Here is a 22,231-nt window from a genome sequence, read left to right as displayed (position 1 = left end):
AAAACAAAAACCAGTTTCGCCGCGGAGAGCACAAAACGCTCACCGGCGCTCACGGTCGGACACTGTCTGCCAGGTTTCCATCTTCTGTCGGCAGAAGATGGAAACCTGAAAACGGAGATCAGGCGCTGGTGTGAACCCAGTGGCAATGAGACTTCTGCCCCTCTCAACAGGTATTTTGGGCCACTCCTCATGAACAAACTGCTCCAGTTGTCTCGGGTTTGATGGGTGCCTTTTCCAGATGGTATGTTTCAGCTCCTTCCAAAGATGCTCCAAGTCCAATGTTTTCCTCTTAGCCATTCTTGGGTGTTTTTAGCTGTGTGTTTTGGGTCATTATCCGGTTTCAAGTTCCATGACCTGCGACTGAGACCAAGCTTTCTGACACTAGGCAGCACATTTTTCTCTAGAATCCCTTGAAAGTCTTGAGATTTCATTGTACCCTGCACAGATTCAAGACACTTTGTGCCAGATGTAGCAAAGCAGCCCCAGAACATAACAGAGCCTCCTCCATGTTTCACAGTAGGGACAGTGTTCTTTTCAAGATATGCTTCATTTTTCCGTCTGAACATAGAGCTGATGTGCCTTGCCAAAAAGTTTGTTTTTTTCCTCATCTGTCCATAAAACATTCTACTAGAAGCTTTGGGGCTTGTCAATAATTTTTACTTATTATTACTTGTCAGATTCATGTTATTTCTGTGATTACTGTGGGTTTTTCTTACATTAAACAAGGAAGACAAACAATTTTGTCCACGTGTGTATATAGCAGATATTGTAAAGCCCTTTTAATTTGGCCCATTTATTAAGCCATTTTAATTTTCACCTCAGGCAGCAGAAAAGCTAGAATCGGCTGTAATGCTACCTTTGCTGCACAATGAATTTTAAAATGCAAGAAACATTCTCCAACTCTAACCCATTTTCTCGGTAGAAATCATATTCTCATGGCATATTCACAGGATATCCTATAAATGTGGGTCCCACCTCTGGCACCTGCACCTACCAACATCTTACAGCCGCTGTGATTGGCTTCCTCTTAACTACATGGACAGAAGGGGAAAAAAAAAGAAAAAGAACTGATACTCTCCTCACTGTCCCCCTTCTGATGCTGCCCAGGTGCCAATGGTCTCTATGCACAGCACACATTTACTGTGTGGGGAGACAGGACCAGGATGTAGATATAAGCAAAGAACCAGAAGGAATTAGTGAGAAAGAACAGTTCTTTTATTTTATTTTAATCTCCCCTGCCCCCACAAAACTCACTGCCACCAATTTCTGCCTGTTGGAAAAAAAAAATTAAATGAACTTTCCATTTCTACAATTCTGTAAAAACTGGCCTCAAGTCGAACATAAATGAATATAAAAAGTTACCAAAAAGTTTTCATCCTGAAATGCATAGTGCAACGTAGTGATCCACTGACAATCTCCATAAACAAGCACATTCCTCTCCTCCCGAAAGCAGGCCGTCTGCGAGTGAAAGAAAATAGCATTGAGTTGAAAAAAACCCTGTATGATATCCTCCCCTTTCCGTGCACATAAATTATACGACTGTCTATAGACCACTGATTGAAAATGGGATATGTATTGTGAACAGTGGTTGTCCTGATGTTTGCTTACAAAAAGGGTGCACTTACTTCTGCTCTTTTTAGCATCTCCCATTTGTTTAGGATTTTCATGGCATAAATGCGCTCTGTGCTCTTCATTCGCACTACAGCAACCTGGGAAAAGAAAATTCAATTGAATGTTGTATGGAAAGAAGTGAAGAAGGAACATAGCTTTAGAGTGTAAAATTCTTATTTAGCCTGGACATTCTATAAAATGTATAGGAAAGGGTAGAGTGCCTACAGGAGGAGCACAATATAGACCGGTAATGCAGAACTGATGGCTGCCTAATCAGAGAGATTTCCAAATTACTTCTCCTGGATCAGTACATATTACTCAGACTTAAGTGGGTACTTAACCTACAATGTAGTGCAATGTGTTTGTACAGTTGCCTAGAAAACACTGTACTATCAGCTATGACCACACTGGCCCTCCATACTCTTAGGGTATGTTCACACAGCGGAAACCTTTTCCACCATGTCAATGCTCCACTCGGCTAGCCGTGACTGAATGCCGATGCAGTGCACCGGCATCCCGTCATGACATCCCACTCCTGATTTGGTCCGAATGAATAGACCTAATCGGGAGTGAGTCTTGTGCTGTGGACGATGCGGCTATCTCATCCATGGAATCCGCGGAAAGAAAGGGAATGTCGCTTCTTTTCCCGCTAGCTGGTAAAAAAAAAAATGCTAGCAAAAAAAGAATTCATTGAAATGAATGGGAGCCTTTTTTGCAGGCAGATTCCGCATCAAAATCCGCCTGCAAAAAACGTAAACCGCTGATCAACTTGCACATTCCAAGAGGAGCACTCAGTAGAATAAAATATTCTGTTGTCAGTCGTGTAAGCAACATGATGAGACTTTAAGATGTCCATGAAGACAGCTAGCATATGTAATGTGGCGGTCGCTGTTCACTTCTATCAGAATGCAAGATGGCACTAAAATATTCACATGAAATAATAAATTACCTCTCCAAATGCTCCCCGTCCGATAACCTTTATAATTTCAAAGTCGTCCCGACGCAGTTGCATTCCCTTCAAGAGCTGAGTAAAAGGTTTTGCTGCAAGAGAAAAATGATTTTAAGTCTCCTGCTATCCAATCTTCTGGCAGTTAAAGGAGTATTCTATATTTAGATTTATTCTGTATCCCTTCTCCCACTCTCTGCTTGCAGTCAGTGAATGGACTATTGGGGCGCATTTATTTAGCCTGCCACTTAAGAATTAGTGTAAATTTCCATTCTATCTCACAAGAAGATAACCGGCATGAATTGTAAGGAATATGTCAGATTGAAGCGTCCCTGGTCCCCTATCTGCTCCGCTCACATTCGCACAATGTGGTGAGAGCCGCAGAACAGGGTTGTGGCGCACATTTGGTGCATGACTGAGCTTTATACTGAATATGTGCCACAATTTCATCCCTCTATCCCAGTAAACTAGTGTAGAGGGATTGATAGATCTTCCCCATTCTTCATTAGGGCAGATGTCTCCTTTATGACATACAACATAAAAACAGCAGCTTCAGAACTTGCAGACAAAAAACTGGAGAACTCAAATTGCTAGGGTCACACATAGTATATTAAATAGTCACCAAGCGTAATAAGATTGTAAAGGAAAGCTCTCAAGTGCAGGTCGGGTTGTGAAGTGGAATTGCACAGGAATCCTTGCGTTATACACAACAAAAGGTTAAAAGGGATTCTTCAAGTCTGACACCCAGCACCCCCACTGATCAGCTGTTCCTAGAATAATGTACAGACAAGAAATTAGACAGCTCCATCTACTGTTCAGTGGCCTTGACACACTGCTGCATCTCAGCTTCTATATAAGTGAGCTGTACTGGTGTAGCACTGCCACAATGTATTTCTGCTTATTTTTCTGTACACTGTGGTCCAATGTTTTGACATTGATGACCTATACCAAGGAAAGATTCCTCAATATTAACCCTTGGACAACCCCTTTCAGCGCTGTATGTGGAAGAACGTAGCCAAGTTATTCTAATTCTGAATAACATCTTTAGAAAACATCAAGCACTCTGATGCACTCACTCAGGATATATGTTGATAAATATATATGTATTAAAAAAAAACAAAAAAAAACAAACACCTAACTGCATGTGAACTAACCCTTTCAGTCAGAATGGCGGATAGTTTCTGCACCGTTGGAACAACATTATTTAGTCTAGTTGTCTTACAGCCTGTACCCAGCAGGCCCCAACAGTCATAGGATGGATTTAGGAATGAATGAGGGAATGTACGGGGTCTGTGGGGGAAGGCACATTGATGATTCCATATGTCGCTCTCACCTCCACCAACCTATTGATTTTCAGCAATGAGCCCGGGTTGCACAGGAATAGGACCTATCCTGAGATTTCTCCTGGGCTCACTGCCCCAAGACAATACACGTGTGTGTGTATGTGTGGCCATTGGAATATAATGGGACAGTGTGTTAGCTGTTAAAAACCAATGTTAGCACACAGACATTCACATGCATGGAGTCTTCATACAAACAGTCTCGGCCAAGAAAGAAAAGCTCGGATGATGTGATTTACATGTGTAGAAGCTGCACAATATCCACACCAGGTAACCAGAAACTTAATTATTAAGCCGCGCCATAAAGACAAATCAGAAACTTTACTGTCCTCAGGATTTCGATGCGGAAGAGGAAACAGGAGACTCCAGGAAATAGCAACTTCTGCTTCTGTCCTTCACTTTACATATATGTATCCAATGATTCTAGTATATTGAGGTCAGGTAAACCTAGTCATAGCCTCACGGTTAGTCTAATAGATGCCCTACAAACAGTGCTATCTGCAGGGTCAAACACAAATGCATCACAAGTCTATAACAGGGAACAATTCACACCTACTGTCACTTAGTTTATAGTGCAATGCAGCCACAAAAGAACCCTTCATGTTAAACAGCAGCGGATATTAACCCCTCCTTTCTATTAAACAATAGGGAACACTTTCAATTCCCTTAGTCTCCTTATTTACACCTTGGAGGGAACAGTTTCTAAAGTTTAGGGAGATGTGTTTACCCGTATATACTGGGGTTTGTGGCTCCCAACTAGCAGGATGAAGACCCCAGACCTGAGGACACAACCAAGAGTCTGATCTCGCACATTTACCTGTTCTAACAAGATCATAAACAATTTTCCTTTTCATATTTGCAAAGTGACTCAGCGCAGGTAATAAAAAGTGCAGCAAAGGCTCCGCCCGGGAGAGTGGCAGCTGAGGCCGTAAACCATAGCTTACTTCTTAAGATAGATAGATTAGATAGATAGATAGATAGATAAGATAGATAGATAAGATAGATAGATAAGATAGATAGATAAGATAGATAGATAAGATAGATAGATAAGATAGATAGATAAGATAGATAGATAAGATAGATAGATAAGATAGATAGATAAGATAGATAGATAAGATAGATAGATAAGATAGATAGATAAGATAGATAGATAAGATAGATAGATAAGATAGATAGATAAGATAGATAGATAAGATAGATAGATAAGATAAGATAGATAAGATAAGATAGATAGATAAGATAGATAGATAAGATAGATAGATAAGATAGATAGATAAGATAGATAGATAGATAAGATAGATAGATAAGATAGATAGGATAGATAGATAGATAGATAGATAGATAGATAGATAGATAGATAGATAGATAGGAGTGTAATGACCACTGGGCAAGAACAAGACATGTGATGATGTATAACGCATATGTCTAACAAAATACAAGGAAAATGTTTGTTTTTGTACCGCGTTAGCCAGTGGGTAGGAAATATAAAAAACAAAAAACTTGAGTCTTCAGTAGTTGATACCTTTTTTAATAGCCAACTAATAATGATGACAGATTACAACGTTTCAAAGCTCTCGGCTTCTTCTTCAGGTGTATCTAAAAAAATTCTGAAGGCTGCATATTTATGTACAGAGGGGAACATAGGAATAGAATTCTAGGAGGGAGGGGGGGGGAGAAGGTTATTGTTACATACAAACAAACAATTCATCAGTTTGCAATGTTCTTATCAGTTCACAGAGTGTCTTTTATGGCTTCTCAGTTCAGCGATTTCTGTAGGATGCCATGAACCCATGTGACAGATTCATCCCTTTCTGCAATGTTTGAAGCAGGGTCATAAACTTGTACTCATAAATCCTTCTCTCTTTCCTGGATTTAAAATTCCCTCTTAAAACCAAAATTTTCATGTCATTGGTGATATTATGATTTTCATTGCTGAAATGTTTTGGCATGGGAAGGTCTATTCTCTGTTGTTTAATTGTATGGCAATGTGAATTAATTCTCAGTCTGAGTTTCTGGCTGGTCTCTCCAACATACAGATTTTCAGTGGAACATTTGGTGCATATTATTAAATACACTACATTAGGTGTGTTACAGGTAAACGTACCTGGGATTTTATATTCCCTGTTAGAATTTGGTATCTCTATCTTGTCAGTGGTCAGTATGTGACTCACATCGCCATACAATTAGAGAACAGAGAATAGACCTTCCCGTGTCAAAACATTTCAGCAATGAAGATCGTAATATCACCAATGACATGAAAACTTTGGTTTTAAAAGGGAATTTTAAATCCAGGAAAGAGAGAAAGATTTATGAGTACAAGTTTATGACCCTGCTTCAAACATTGCAGAAAGGGATGAATCTGTCACATGGGTTCATGGCATCCTACAGAAATCACTGAACTGAGAAGCCATAAAAGACACTCTGTGAACTGATAAGAACATTGCAAACTGATGAATTGTTTATTTGTATGGAACAATAACCTTCTCCCCCCCCCTCCCTCCTAGAATTCTATTCCTATGTGTCCCTCTGTACATAAATATGCAGCCTTCAGAAATTGTTTTTAGATACACCTGAAGAAAAAGCCGAGAGCTTCAAAACGTTGTAATCTGTCATCATTATTAGTTAGCCATTAAAAAAAAGGTATCAACTACTGAAGACTCAAGTTTATAATATAACAAAATACAAGAATTTCCAAATGAGGGAATAATATTATAGGCCAAGGATTAGACAAATGCTGGGCTAGAAACCTGAAATGGAAAACCTATAATAGGGAGATGTGCTATAGGATGCTCCTGTAGCTTCTCAGCACTTATATCACAGACGACAGACAGATGTCTCATCTGTCAGAAACGTGATCGGTTTACATTGTAGTATGCAAACGGCATCTAAAAGATAGCCCGATAGCTCCAGTTCTCATCTTGTTGCCTATCCTAAACATGGGTAAAAAATATGCAAATCGACGAGTGCCCCCATATCCTAAACATGTAAATGTGAGACCATTTCTGTATCTGCTAGATTGATCAGAATGGTCAGAAATGATACAATATTAGATAGGCATGCCAGGTTTTGAACCCCTACCACCAATCAACTATTCTCAGCAGCTCACTCACTGGTAATAGACAGTTCCATACTCTGTTGTGACCCAAGTGAATAGTAGCTGATCTGCAGTACCACACCTGGCCACTACAGAGCTATCTGCTTCTTGCAGCATCAGGCTAGGGTCACATCTGTGTTCAATGACTGGGGATGCTGTCCCCCACTTTACTTTTCTCTCTGCATTTTTCGGGCAGAAACCCAGCAGACGCCTTTATAGTCTATGGGTAACTTTCCGTTTTTTGGGTCCCCAAGTGCACCTGAAGAATGGAAACACCAATACAGGTGTGATCCTAGTGTAAGAGTACTAGCTGCTGAGAAAAGCTGATCAGTGGTGTGCTGGTATTCATGCCCCATCATTAGAAAAGTTCAGCAATATTTTTATTGCTGGAGGCAATTTTTCAGGGCTCTGGCAGTGCTCCTCCTGTTCCTCCTTGCACAAAGGCGGAGGTAGCGGTCCTGCTGCTGGGTTGATGCCCTCCTACGGCCCCCTCCACATCTCCTGGTGTACTGGCCTGTCTCCTGGTAGCACCTCCAGCCTCTGGACACTACGCTGACAGACACAGCAAACCTTCTTGCCACAGCTCGCATTGATGTGCTATCCTAGATGAGCTGCAGTACCTGAGCCACTTGTGTGGGTTGTAGAGTCCGTCTCATGCTACCACGAGTGTGAAAACAACCAACATTTAAAAGTGACCAAAGCATCAGCCAGAAAGCATTGGTACTGAGATGTGGTCTCCAGAACATCTCCTTTATTGAGTGTGTCTCCATAATGCCAATAATTTCCATGTGTTGTATATTCCATTTGCACAACAGCATGTGAAATTGATTGTAAGTCAGTGTTGCTTGGAGTTACATTGTGTTGCTTAAAGGGATTCTACCACTAAAACAATTTTTTTTAATATTTACCACGTCTTCTATGGAGAACTACAGGAGCGTACTGCGCATACGCGCAAGAGTGGAGTGTGACCCCAGCCGGAAGAAGACAAGTTTGCTGTTGAAGATGAAGGCGTCGCTGGAGAGAGTTCTCTGGCAGCAGTGGGGACGCCCCCATTGCTGTTTGAGCGCTGGGGCCCGTCGCCATTGCTGCGAGTGAACTCATTTGCATACTGGTAAAAACTGGTAGTTCTACGGAACGGTGGGCCGGAGGCGACTGAGTAAGGTAGGAGACGAATAACCTTTCTTAAGGCTATTCCGACATGGTAAATAGAAAAAATGTTTTAGTGGTAGAATCCCTTTAAGTGTTCACACACTGTCAGAAGAGGATTGTCATGTTTACAGCAGAAAGGATTATCTAAACCAGATAGAATTTTAACAAACCCTGATCTGAGAAGTGTTAGATCGAGATACATTTTTCTTCTTCAGAATTTAGCCCATGTCTGATGGACCCAATTAGAAGTCAACGGTGTCTGTTGGGCACAGAGGGTTTCTGTTTTGAGACTATACAGAGTAGAATCCCAGAACGCACTACTTATCTTTTGAATTCTGTATTTTTATTGAACCATAAGCAAACAGAAGGTAGCATTATCATTTTTAAAGCACCTTTTAGGTTTTATATACAAAGCAAAAACTAAAAGCACATTACTAAAAGTGACCAATTGGTACAGTGCAACAGTAGGCCCTGCCCACAAGGGCTTGCAATCTATAAGGGAAGGAGGGCAGACAGTACCAGGTGGCTATACGCAAAGTAATACGAGGAAATACTCAGGATAAGTTGCAGGTCAATTAGTGACAATATTTCAGCACGATTAAGCAGAGTTGTGAGACAAAAGCTGCACATTTGTTTAAAAAAAATAAAAAGCCACAACACAGATATGAACAGAGATTGTTTCCATTTGCTAAAAGCAAGCAGAGATTCTGAAATGGCTCAGAAGTAAATTCCCCCAAAGTGAATTACACTAGGTTCACACTAGCGTTCTCCTTTTTGTTCTTCGGGTCAGCTTGGGGACCTAACGAACAGAAACCTAATCCACTTAAAAAGTGGTCACCCGCAGACCCCATAAATTATAATGGGTCCACCTGGTCTCTGCCCCAAAAATTCAGAGAGTATAGCCCTGCTTGCAGGACTTCTCTGTACGCATTTTGCGAGTGGATTTGGGGATGGAAACCCATAATGGAGTTTGAACACTAGTCTGAATACTGCCTTAGAAAGTTATAGAACTCTCCTATGTGCTATGAATAAGCTTACATTTACACAAGTCTTTCCATAAAACAAAGCACAGCAAAACAAGAAAGTCTTTGCCACATTTCAGTACTTTGAATATTTGATTTGCATATCGGTAAAAAGCAATTGTTGTGGAATCGTGACAGTAGCAGATCTGGGCTTCCTCGTAGTCTAGGCGTGCCTGCACCAGCTGGTCCATCTGCTCTTTAAATGTCAATATATGACATGTCTGGCCCAGGAACACACCCAGCCGTGCTGTAGAAGAGCATTCACAGCAACAATGAGGGTGGCCAGCTTTTATTGTGCACAAGCGCATGACAGACGTGTTTACCGAAATCTCTGCGCAGGTAACAGGAGACGCGGCGGCCCTCTGCAATAACAACACGCCACTCTGCTCTATACTCAATGAAGAGGAAAGATAGAAGGCGGCCAACCCAATATTTTCAACAGATATTGGTAAGGCTAGGTTCACAGTACGCAGAAAAAAAAAAAATTAATTTAGATATATATTCATATCTATCTCCAAAACCGGTTTCAGTTTCAAACTGATCAATACCAGACAGATTCCATTTTAGTCAATGGTGTCCGCTCGGCTCTATGTGTAACCGCTGTTTTAGCAGTCTACCTTCTCCATTATTAGGTTTCCCCAACTGACCTGATCAACTGAGAACAAGCGCTATGTGACCCTTGTGTAACTTGTACCACTCAGCAACTTCTATACACTTTCACTCCCCCAGAAAGGATTAACACCCCTCTACAGTTGCCCATATCCAAGTGTTCTGGTCACCAATTTTGCCATGTGCTCTCTATTCTTCTTCCTGTTAAAGGACCCTACAATGCAAAATCTCTCTACAGAAAGCACTTTTTAGTGGTTGAAAACATTTTATACGTATAAGATCAGAGTTTAGTTTTTGCCAATAGATTTGTAAATCTGCAAAGTTAGGCAGTTTTCTTCTTCTCTGCTTGTGTAAATGTCAGCCTATACTGTAGTCTAGTATTCTATTCCTAAATCAGGAAGTGCAGGATAAGGGTTCTACATCTGTGTCTTTCCATCCTTCCTGTGGAGATGTTGCATGACCCCAGCTGACCATGCTCTAGCAACCATTCTTGGTGCTGTAGATTTGTGAAGGCTGGTCAGCTGAGACATGACACCAGGCCAAACTACCCACTCCTATTTTTCCTTCTGACTCCAACTCTGAAGCTGATCTCTTCAGTCAGTCATTAGCAGGTCTAGTGACTGAATTGCTAAGAAAGTAAATATGTGACAAACTATACGTCTAATTATACAATATTACGAATTGTAAGTTATAATTAAAAATAACCATTTTAGTTTGAAGATGGAGTCAGAAACTTGTTTTCCTGACTGACTTCCTGCACTGTGCCAGCCATCCATCTTCAGATTGGCTGTCTGGATTCAGAAGTTAAGTAACCTCCATTTCAATGTAAAGGAGGAGAAGAGAAAAAAAAAAAAAAAAAAAACACCACAAATTTAACTCCCTTTATTTCAATAGGCAGGGATCACAAAAGCATCTTCAAGGTGGAAACCGGGACTTGAACAAAATAATTTAAGCCTGGGCAGTCTTATTAGCCACTGAGCACTTAAAGGGCTTTTCCACCTTGGATAAACCTTTTTCTGGCTCACAGTTGGGTGGGTGTAGACAGACAGGTGAATCATTTATCCACCAACCCTCATAGGAGTATCTTTAAAAAAAACAAATCAGAAAACTTGCATGTCTGCAACAGAATTCTTAAAGCAGTCGCTGGAAATGAAAGAGTTAAGTGGCCCTGTAAGACTCCTTCCTACACGTCCATTATAAGCTGCCCTGATACATCTCGTGGAGAGAGATATATGGCCTCTTCCTTATAACACAAGTCAGTATCCTGTTTGCTCCCCAGGCTGCAGCTGCACGTTGTGTTTCGCGGAGGTCCTCGCTTCCTCTCCTTTTCCTGGCCATTATGCCACGGTATAAATTCGCAGGTCAGGAATTTCCTCTTCTGGATCTGATATCCCCTCTAGATGAAATACAAAAGGCCTGCAGATGGCGGTGCCAGGGTGAGCTGCCGCCTTATAGTGATGCAATGCAGCTCATCATCAATGTGCAAATTCATAGGGAATTTATCTGCACCATTTGTCTATGGCTTTGAAAGCAATGCTTATTTACATCTCAGTAAGCAACGGCACCCCCTGGTGATATATGGAGCCTTGAGGCAATGCAGTACATGGTGACAAGATCAGCTTACTGACAACCCAGGGAATATGTCTACTATAGATGCAGCAGCGCATTATGGATCAGAAGCTGTAACATTACACCCCCACCCCAGTCTCTGAACTTGTGGAGACTCAGTATATCACAAGGCGTCCACTTTCCATAACAGTCAATGATGGAAATCTGATGAGTGTTGTACCTAATGGGCTCCTGGGTAATGACTGCGGCGGTGAGCAAATCACAAGGTTCAATTAACTAGTAAAAATGGAAAAAAATATATAGAAAATACTAAGTGCATCCTATTACTGGAAAGCAGGAGCTGCATTATAATGAAGATCCACCACTAGCTCCGATACACAGTCATTATACATTTCATTTTCAGATACTGACTGGAAACCATCAGAAAGTTGGCTGATCAATCTTAAAGGGGTATTCCAAGACCATAATATTGATGACTCCTGCTAGTTCCAGTGCACCATAGCTTCTACCTGGTTGGGGAGGGGTCGGGTGTCAGACACCCATCAGTCTGCACTACTGCAGCTCAAGTCCCATTCACCTGTGGCAAGTCATTAGCTAAAAGTCTATAGTATAACTATGAATAGCTTTCTCTATAGAACCTGGAAAAAAAAAACCTTAAAATATTCAAATTAAAAATGTAATAAATACAAAACGGCACCAAGTTCCCTTACCAAAAACACAATGAAAACATTTCTCTGGCAGCCCCACTGAGGTCCGGGCTATTGCTGTAATCATACAGAACTAAAAAGTAACGTTATCTTGTAGCATTGTAAAAAAAATTCTCTCACTTAGGAGTCAATTATGCAATGTATATTGGAAACTGAAGCTTATTAAATTAAACTACATATAGGTCAACTCTCTCAAGGTGTATTCAGACAGTAGTTAAGTCACCACATTATGGAAACTCAGCGGTTTTGGCTGGTGTGGTAGCGCAGCAGAAAAAACAAACAACGCTGCATGTTACAGTACCAGCAAAGTGAATGAGATTTTGGTTAATCTCACCCATAAATTGCAGAAAAAACCCTGCATTTTTTAAAAACTCAACCGGGTTTCCTATCCTATCCTACTCAGCACATAGGTAGATTGTAACCTCGATTAACATATAGGCTACTTTTTATCCTGGTAAATGATCGACTGTTATGAATTTATGTTCATATACTATATTACACTGCTCATATCATTTTCTGAGAAAGCCAGGGCTGTTATCTCTCTGTGTAAACACATGCTATCCCTTAGTGTTCAGACATTTGCATATTATCTGATCTGCTTTAGTCACTGATGACAAACTGACATGGGCAAACACCTTTAATCCAAATTGGCAGTTTGCCAACGTTCAACATGCCTGGAAAAAGAAAATCTAATTTGTTGCAAACAACGAGAGTTATGAAGGTAGCCAGAAGTCACAATCGGAGCTGAGAGGGATCACACTCATTATATGGTGTCCCAGCAAGCTGCTGAGACACCGGAACAATCACGCGCACAGCTCGAGGAATGAGTTCAGCAGCAGGCCAGCCTGACAGCTGCCGAAACGCTGCAGCAGGCGAATCATCAACACCAAGAACACGCTCATTATATGACATTCCAGTGAGGTGCTGAGATGCCGGAACAATCACAGGCACAGTGCAAGAAAAAAGTTCAGCGGCAGGCCAGCTTGAGAGCTGCCAAAACGCCAGAGCATGCGGATCATCAACGCCAACAACACACTCATTATATGGCGTCCCAGCAAGCTGCTCACGTACCAGAACAATCACGGGCACAGCACGAGGAATGAGTTCAGGAGCAGACCAGCTTGACAGCTGTCGAAACGCCGAAGTAGGCGGATCATCAACACCAACAACATGCTCATTATATGGTGTCCCAGCGAGCTGCTGGAACAATCACTGGCATGGTGTGAGGAACAAGGTCAGCAGCAGGACAGCTTGCAAGCTGTCAAAATGCCAGAGCAGGCAAACCATTGAGAGCAGCAATTTGCTGAATATAGGTGGATCATCGACGCCGACAACCCGCAGACGAAGTCGTGGGCAGGAGCTAGTAAATTAAATTTAAAAAAATAAATATATCGTGACGGCCATGATATTGCAAATCCAAGATATTACCTTTACAACTCTACAAGCACTGCCCAGTGGGTGGCATACCCTTAATCCGACATCTTGTTTTTTGGGGGGTTTTGGACACAGCACATAGAACCAAGTAAGTGTTACAAATATTTTCTCTGACCATCCAATAATCCAGAACATTTGATCATCTCTAAGCTAAATCTAATAAGTTTGTTTCCACAAGTCTCCCGCTGTGATATGAGAGCAGATAACATGGTGATGGCTGCCCCCTGGTCCACATATAGGCCTGTTAAACAATGGAGGTGAAAGGTTGTCAGCTGCTGAAGTGATTGCTTCCTTTTCCTGTTCCATCTACTTCCTGGGAAGTTATGGTTAACCCCTCGCAAGGCCAGGGAAGCTTCATGTATTTACCAGGAGAGACCCGGGGCATTAAATATTTACATGGAGTAACATTCCCGCTGGGACATCTGGCCGGCAGCTCTGACTACTCAGCCTATCACTAGAATCCATGAAGTCACGCCAGCTGCCGACTATGTCAAACGGCAAGAAATCAACATTTTATGGAGCTCTACGAGGAAGTGGTCCCTCTGGGACTAATCAATAGGATTTTTTAAAAATTATTTTTATATAAAAGTTTATTTACACTTACATAACCACTATCAAAACCAACTAGAGGGGTCAATGAGTATGCAAAATAAAAGGGGTCAGTATTGGGTAAAGATTAATCTGACATATGTGTGCCATTTTATGGTGTGTGGTATGGAAAAAGGTAGAATGTATGACCCTGACAACTTTAGTACTCTCTGTGCTACCTGTACATAGTTATGGCCATTCTCAGTCGTCTTGTATAGAAATGCTCTGTAAAGTAAACAGCTATAAAACACTCATTAAGGGGGAAAAAAAAAAAAAACAACTTGCAAAATAAGCTGTAAAACAGGGAGTGCAGACAAGAACTGCAGCCTTACTGAGTATATAAAGAGACATACCACATTCATGGGTTATCAGACCATTAACTATTACCGGTATATTCATTGCATAATATATTTAGGGAAAAAAAAAAAAAGTACATTCAAAGTGAAGAATTAGAACATGTAAACTTTCTTTCCTCTCTACAAAGTGATCCTTACTGCAGAACAGCATGGAAACAAGCATGGAAACGGGAGGCCAAAATGAGACCCCGGAGGAAATTTTTAGACTGCCCCTGGATAACACCTTTAGCCTGCGGACCCACACAGTGTTTTACAGTCACTACAACCTAAAAACCACGTACAATGGACACACAGCAACTTCCAAAACTGTTGCGGTTTTGGAAATTGCAGCAAATCGGTCATACTTACAGAAAGTCAGGGTTTCCCTATAGTTATAATAAAAGCAGAAAGTCTGTGGAGGAAAACCCTGCATACTTTGTAAAAAGTGCTGCAGGAAAAACAGCAATGCATTGCCGATGTGGTTTTTCCCGCGGCATGTTTTGGCTGCGGCCTGCTACATGGGGCCATAGGCAGCCCATGCACAGATATATTGTGACCACACCTGGTTTGATTTTGTTGGGTTCAGCGGACCATGTGTATGGGGTCCTCTCAACTTTCCCCATACAGTAGATATTGGGGGAGACGAGGATCGAACAGCTGGATTTCAACAACAACCTTTGTGTTCTCTGAAAGATAAGCCAACAAGTGAGAAGTCTGTCAGAAGCTTCCTCCCCCATCATCGGAGGCAGGCATGTGTACAGGGGAGGTGTACAAGAAAACTGTTGGCTGACAATTTTATGTGTAAGGACAGCTATGGGTGGGATTTCCATGCCCACAAGTGTCTATATATCACAGTTGCCTCCCATGTGATAGCAGGCAGGTGTCAGGCTACTTCAGCCTCCAATGGACAAATAAAGCTAAGTTGCAGTCACTGCTCGCAGTCATGGTTGGGTCCTAATAGAGAAGAATCAAACAGCCGACACAAAGAATTAGCACAGGAACATAATTAGTGCACCTTCCCTTTAATTAAAGGTGACCTACACACCACCAGTCACTTATGACCAGGATACTTTATGCATTAAGTAAAGCCTGGAGGGACGCTGCACAGGAAATTGTCATCTGAAGAGCAGTCCATTATAATGGTGCATTAAATATTAACAAGCCTCTATACAGAATGGACCGGTCTGGACAGGTTCTTCGAAAATCCTACTTCTTAGTGCTGCTTTCTTCTAGAAAAGCTGAGTGACAAGCAACATGGCTACCCATAGGGAATCCGTCACCCATCTCTCCCGAACTTCTATCCATTATGCAGATATGAGAGTGGACAGAGTCAGCTGGAAACAGTAATGGTAGCCATATTGATTGTCACTTAGCTTTCCCAAAACCAGATTTGAGTCAATCCAAGTGTTATATATTACCAATACCAGTTTGCCAGCTGACAATATGATCACCATGACTGCTCCCACAAAGGATATTACCTAGCTTTCTGTAACCACTGAACGGCAGGCTGACACAATCAACGGCATTAGGCCGGGGCCCCACAGGGCAGAAACGCCGTGGAAAAATTTTTGGCATTTTACAGTAATTGCAAAGTGGATGGGAATCTTGCGAATCCCATGTCCACTTTGCGGGAAAAATCGCAGCGCGGATTCGCTGCGATTTCCAAAACCGTTGCGGTTTTAGAAACACAGCATGTCAATTATATCTATGGAAATGCCAGCGGCTTCCCCATAGATATAATTGTAACAGAAAGTCAGCGGAGGAAAACTGAGAACTTTCTGTTCAAAGCGCTACGGGAAGAACCGCAATGCGTTCCCTCCGCGGTTTTTCCCACAGTGCTTTAGCGCTGCGTATCGTCCCTTGGGGCCTTAGCCTCAAAGAGGTCCCTTAACTCCATGGAACACAGCTCTCCATAATCTGACTGTATCATGAACAGAATGCTAGATTTACAGCAAACACTGACACCAGAGCCATCACAGGACAAGGTTTTGTAAAATCTGCAGAACAATAAGTTGGCAGTCACCGCTCAACCTCCGGAGTGCATCTTCATACAGGAAAGTCTTCCCTGCTCAGTCAGCCCCCCCCCCCCCCCCACCTTTTCAGAGCATCTCAAATATCAATTCCTACAATTCACCTCATCTTTTAATGGTGGACCCATCTGTCAGCCAGATCACTCACAAAGCAGTGTGGAAGACGAGTTATAGTTTAATGTCAGCTACAATTGGAGTGCCCATGGCTACCATAGCATGCTGGGAGTTGTAGTTTCACGTAAACTTTAGAACTGCAGGTTGCATGTGATTGATAGAACATGCTTGGAGATTATCTAGTGGGAATCAGGATGAAGATGGCTGTCTGGGAATGTGGGAAGTTGTAGTCAAATCACATGGAGAGACTCAGGTTGCAGACCTAATACCTAAATGAACTCTTGTAATAAGACGGGATAGTGTTCTTGAAAGCGGGTGACACCTTCCCATCCGACGTCAGATAAAAGTCTTCACAGGCGGCTTCCAGCAACGCTCAGTTATTCTTGGTCTTATAAACAGGAAATAAAATTTCCTGCTTCATACTTGTGGCAGCTTAGAGCACAAGAGTCTTTAAAAAAGTGAAAATGTGCCAGGAAGATGTGACTACCAATATCCAGGATCCATCCATTTCAGTGGCAGTCGCTTGGTCTCCATCGCCTCTTCCTGGAATGAGCTGTCTGAAGTCCAGTCATCGCCATCATTCATGTGGCTCGTAAATATATAATACAACACAGACCTGACAGTATGACCTCTAAGGGGGCGTTCACACTACTGTTATTAGGGTCCGCTGTTAGCATCCATTCGAAAATCTTAACAGATACTAACAGCGCCATCAAAAACTGTTAAGGTTCCATTGATTTCAATGAGATTTGTCCTGTCGTCCGTTTTCATCAAATCCGTCACAGGATTTTGACAAAGATAGTAGCATAGGGTGCAGGACTTTCGACTGTTCCAAATAAACTTATGAGGAATGTAAAGCGGCCATTATTATTTATTTAACAGTAATGTCCATGACTAATGGACGCATGACAGATGGTAACGTGCGTTATTTCTGTCCGTTTTTTCTGCACATGCTTATAAAGCAGAACACAAAAATCCCCTAAAAGATCTATTAAGTGGACCACATAACAATATAGTGTGAACCTGCCCTAACACTTTACAACATGGAGAGAACGGACCACACTTTTCATTCAGTTCTCTCCGATTCCGAGAGAATGGAAAAGATGGGCAGCCTGTGGTGAGGTTGGCATTGTGCATCTGGCATATTACTGTAAATGCAACTATTGCTACAGGTTTCTGCGGTATCTCCATTCTGTGGCTAAGCCCAAGTTCATGAACAGAACTCTAGGACTGCACTAACACTGACTTATCAAACTGAATGTATGCCATTCAGAGTCTGGGGAAAGCTGGGTGAAAGCCCTGTAATTGCCATCACCTGTGAGCAGGCAGAGCAGGGTTTATTTCAGCATTCCAAGTGTAAGGCTCAGGCTTCCTGGAATCTGCAGACTGTGTATACATTCCATACTATAGATGTTCTCCAGATCTAGGCTGGGCGGCAGCAGGAAGTGCACCGAACTGACTACACAAAAATATCTTCTGACTAAGTGACTCAATGTTTACCTGAAATCAGAGACGTCACAGCCGCCATATCACAGTGCAATGCCAATATGCAACCGAAGGGTTAAAAGTCTTTCCTGCATTATCTGATGAGATGGTTTACAACTTTTTTTTGTATATTCTGGCCCAGATTTGGCCAAAAATTCATCTCAACCTGGTGACTTTTTTTTGTGCGCCATGTCAGATTTCAGCTCCTTCATACTGTGCACCATTTATTTTTTTTGTAGACAGTCTGTGTACGGCAGGAATTTAGGCAGGTCAGCAGCACCTAGTTTCATCAGATGTACTATAAATCACACCAAAAACTGGCATATAAGTCCATACCAGTCCCTACTAGAGTAGATTAAAACCAAGCGCACCTACATACTGCGGCCTTTTAGTAATTCTGGAAAGTCTTCAGTCCTCATAGATTCCCATCTCTAAAACTTGAGGCCCGGTTCACATCTGCATTCGGGTTTCCGTTCGGGGAGTTCACTTGGGGACCCCCCTCTCCCCTGATCAGAAACCCATCCACATAAAAAAGCGGTTACCTAAGGAAACCCGCAGACCGCAGACACTATAACAGGGTCTGTGTGGTTTCCGCACGAAAAACGCAGAGAGAAAAGTTCTGTTTGCAGGACTTTTCTCTCCACATATTTCATGCGTATAGGGGAACGTAATCACCAAACACAGATGAGAAGCGATCCTTAGCATTTTCAAGAAATCTGCTTGCAGCTAGTGAATAGAAAAATTCTGGTTTGCATCCAGTAGGATGAAAACCACTACAGACCAATAACTATGACGTCACCAAAGCAACTGATACTCGGGCAAATGTCCAGTGTAATGTAATAGTGAACACTAAATTAGGGGATGGCATCTACAGCAATTGCAAGATACTCCTCCATGCCTAGTTGATGTCTGCTGTTTTATAACAGCCTGTACCAGGATACAGGCGTCAGGATAGGATGCTGGGGATTTCCTGGAATCTGCCTTGGCTTACTAGCCCATTTCCATGAGCATACAGGAAGTGATTCTGTAATAGATATATTAGGGAATTGCTGTGTATGCAACTGTCCAATACTCAACCACAAAAACCAGGAAGTAAAAACCTCAGACAAGGCAGCGGGCAAGACAAGGGGACATGGCATATACAAAGTGCTAGCGATGTCATCTATATCATGGTCTCAAAGCTGTGGTAAATCTACACGTGTCAGCAGGCTCTGAGACCACCAAGATATACTGCTGCTCATAGACCCTGCATCAAACAGGAAGCTCTTCTCCCAGATGTGGTCACTAACTGGATTATAATCTACATGATTCAATTTCAGGATCTGCTAATAGGCAGCCGGCCGCTCATTATAACCCATCCTATGATGCCAAGTCTACAATCCTCTGTCACCCAACTCCCACAGTCTCCTGAAAGGCAAATCTGAAACTGCCCCATCATAAAACACTTGTCACTTTGGAAAAGCTGGGCAACAGCATCTACAGAAAATATACTGTGGTCAATGTTTGTTACTACCCAGCTTTTCACAAAGCAGATCCCAACTACAGGACTGGCTGTCATACGAATGATACGAAGCGAAAAAAAATCAAGTCTGCCATGTATTTGCTCCCAGGTATATGTACATCATTACATCATGCAATTACATGTCTGCAATCTGTAGCAATACACCCTTGTGCATGCCCTGGCAGTCTTCTGAGAGCTGACCACAATTGTGGCCAATGTTTAGTGCCATTCGATGAACAAATGCCAGCACTGACACACTGTTATGTCAACTGGGTAGAAAGTCCAGACTGGCACAGATATCCACACCCTGGGCAATACTCCTCAGGTGTCTCAATAATGCTGGAACAGATCACCATGAGGCCCTAGGTGATAACATGTAGTATAATTATTTAATGTACCCGCAAATGTGAGATACCACCCAGTGCCAATACCAATACTTCTGAGTCTCTGCAGAGCCCAAGGCTTGTGCCCAGACCTGGTGTTATACCAGTGCCATCAGTTCCCTTTGTAATGTCGTGATGTCACCTTTGCTCCTTGCTACAATGGTGCCATGTTACATGCTGCCACGAATAAGCCCAACAAAATCAACCTTTTTTTCTTATTTCAGGCAATGTGTGTATCATCCTAATGCAAAGTTCACAAGCCTTCCTGCTTAATGTGCCCTCACCAGCAACAACAAATAGGGTCAGCTACACCAAATCCAAAAATATTTCCAACCTCACACACACGTAATACCACCTCTGCCATCCACTACAGTGCATCAGACCATATAAAATAGCCCAGGCACAAACCAGTCAGGTTTTCCACATTTCTTGTATTTTATCCAGGAGCTGATCACATGATAAACTCTATACTACATCTTTATGTGATGCCATCCATGCCAGTCCGTCCTGCAATGCACTAGTATAATGATCCAGTATAGCACTGCAGTGTCCCTATGGATGGCTGCCATACCGGGCAAGGTTTACCCACCATTTACTATACCAATTCTCATAAGAGCCACTGTGAAATATCCCTATGGTGCCACCCCAACGTAATGCAATGTTTGAACTACTCTCATAGTAAATAATTCAATGTACCAATGCCAGAGCAATGTATGCCCAACCATTAGGTGCCCAATAATATACCCATGACACAAAATATCACCTCAGATGAATGGCCATAGAAATCTGCACCACCTGCAGAGGGGGCCAATACTCCCCAATGTCCATGTATGTCTGTGCAGTGGCCCATATTCTGACACTGCACCCCATTGCAGCCATTCTCCTGTGTATGCTGCCAATGCCCGCAATCCCCAGAAGACAATGCCCGCGGCCCCGGACACTCACCCCACTCCAGGAACTCGCTGACATACTTGTCTCGGCGCAGTGTGGAGCCGCTGCACTCGGTCACCAGGCACAGCAGCACGTCCAGCAGCGTCTCCACACTCAGCGCCGCCTCATTCTTCTGCGGCCCGTCCAGCAGCAGCTGCTCCAGCTTCTTCAGCCGCACCCGGGCCGACATGTTGTGCGACAAATCCGAGCGACAACAACGAGAAAATGTCCAGAGTCGAGAAGAAGAATAATCCGGGATGTAATCCCCGCACGGCGGAGGGCGCGGCTCTCTCCACCCGGGAGTCAGTCCATGCCCCGGCTTCCTGCCTGCTGTGTACTGCCGCTGCTCCCCGGGAACATGGCCCAGCACCTTCCCCTCCCTGTCCCTGGGATTCGGGATCACCGAGCAGACCGGGAGAGCTGACCCAGCCCACCGGAAAGGGAAGGAATGTCCGAGCCGACGTCACGACAATGCTGGAAGAGCCCTCTTCCGGTCATTGGGCAGCACTGCACATCCATAGGGAATAAAGACTACATTAGGAGTACGGGCAGCTGGAGGGGACAGAAGGGAGCGAACCTCGAACTACAGTTTATCATGTGTGATACTGCCTGCTGAGCTGGTGCACCTATGAGTGACTCTAAGACTATTATGTGTGATACTATCATTACTGTGTGTATCTAAGGTTATCTGTGATACCTGCTGCTGACCCAATCTAGGGCTACCATGTGTGATACTGTCTGCTGAGCTGGTGCACCTATGAGTGACTGAGTCTATCATGTGTGATGTTGTCTGGTACAGTCTGCTGAGCTATATATCAATGCCTATAATATGAGATATTGTCTGTAGGGAAGGTTTATCTACCACACTCAGTATGACCTTGTTGACAGTGAAATCCAGGCTGTCAGTGATGGTCAGGCTTTATGGAAATAGTGTAGTTCTCTGAGCTATGTGAATGTCACTGAAATGAGTCACTGAAATAGCGTAGAGCATTGAGCTATGTTGTATACGTAACTCCCAAATAGTTGTATGGGAGTTACGGAAACAGCATAGCTCAGCTACCCTGTTTCCATAAAACTCAACCATCTCTGATAGTTTGGATTACACTACACTGCCAATGAGGTTGCGGTGAAGCAGAGTCAGGGATTGCACCCTGGGGCTTCATTTTAGAGATGGATGCAGGTTCCAGAATTGGGATCTTCATCTATCAGATATTTATGGCATATACTTTGGTTCAGTTGATCCATATGAGTCAAAGTTGCCCATGCATCCCCGCCGTAGTAATGACTAGTTAAACAAGGATGGACTACATCTGTTTGAGCAATAGTTGCTCTTGGCTAGTGTTTCTTTGATTTTTGGATCAGACAATTCCCATTTTAATAAAGA

General features: G+C 42.7%; 1 protein-coding gene across 2 annotated transcripts in view; it reads right to left on the bottom strand.

Annotated features, from left to right (window-relative positions):
• CDC42BPB (CDC42 binding protein kinase beta) overlaps nucleotides 1–21,267 on the bottom strand; it is a 78,727-nt gene extending 57,460 nt beyond the window's left edge. For both annotated transcript variants that reach the window (XM_075282480.1, XM_075282481.1), the window contains exons 1-4: nucleotides 20,863–21,267; nucleotides 2,561–2,652; nucleotides 1,626–1,709; nucleotides 1,363–1,458 (exon numbers count right to left, since the gene is read on the bottom strand). In XM_075282480.1, the coding sequence (XP_075138581.1) occupies nucleotides 1,363–1,458; nucleotides 1,626–1,709; nucleotides 2,561–2,652; nucleotides 20,863–21,037 (447 nt within the window). In that variant the 5' untranslated portion in view covers nucleotides 21,038–21,267. The remainder of the gene's footprint in view (nucleotides 1–1,362; nucleotides 1,459–1,625; nucleotides 1,710–2,560; nucleotides 2,653–20,862) is intronic.
• Between the last annotated feature and the right edge of the window lie 964 nt (nucleotides 21,268–22,231).

The sequence above is a fragment of the Leptodactylus fuscus genome, chromosome 7 (assembly GCF_031893055.1).
Source record: "Leptodactylus fuscus isolate aLepFus1 chromosome 7, aLepFus1.hap2, whole genome shotgun sequence".
Classification (NCBI taxonomy): domain Eukaryota; kingdom Metazoa; phylum Chordata; class Amphibia; order Anura; family Leptodactylidae; genus Leptodactylus; species Leptodactylus fuscus.
Note: the sequence above shows the minus strand (reverse complement) of the source record. Positions and strands in the feature narration are given on the sequence as shown.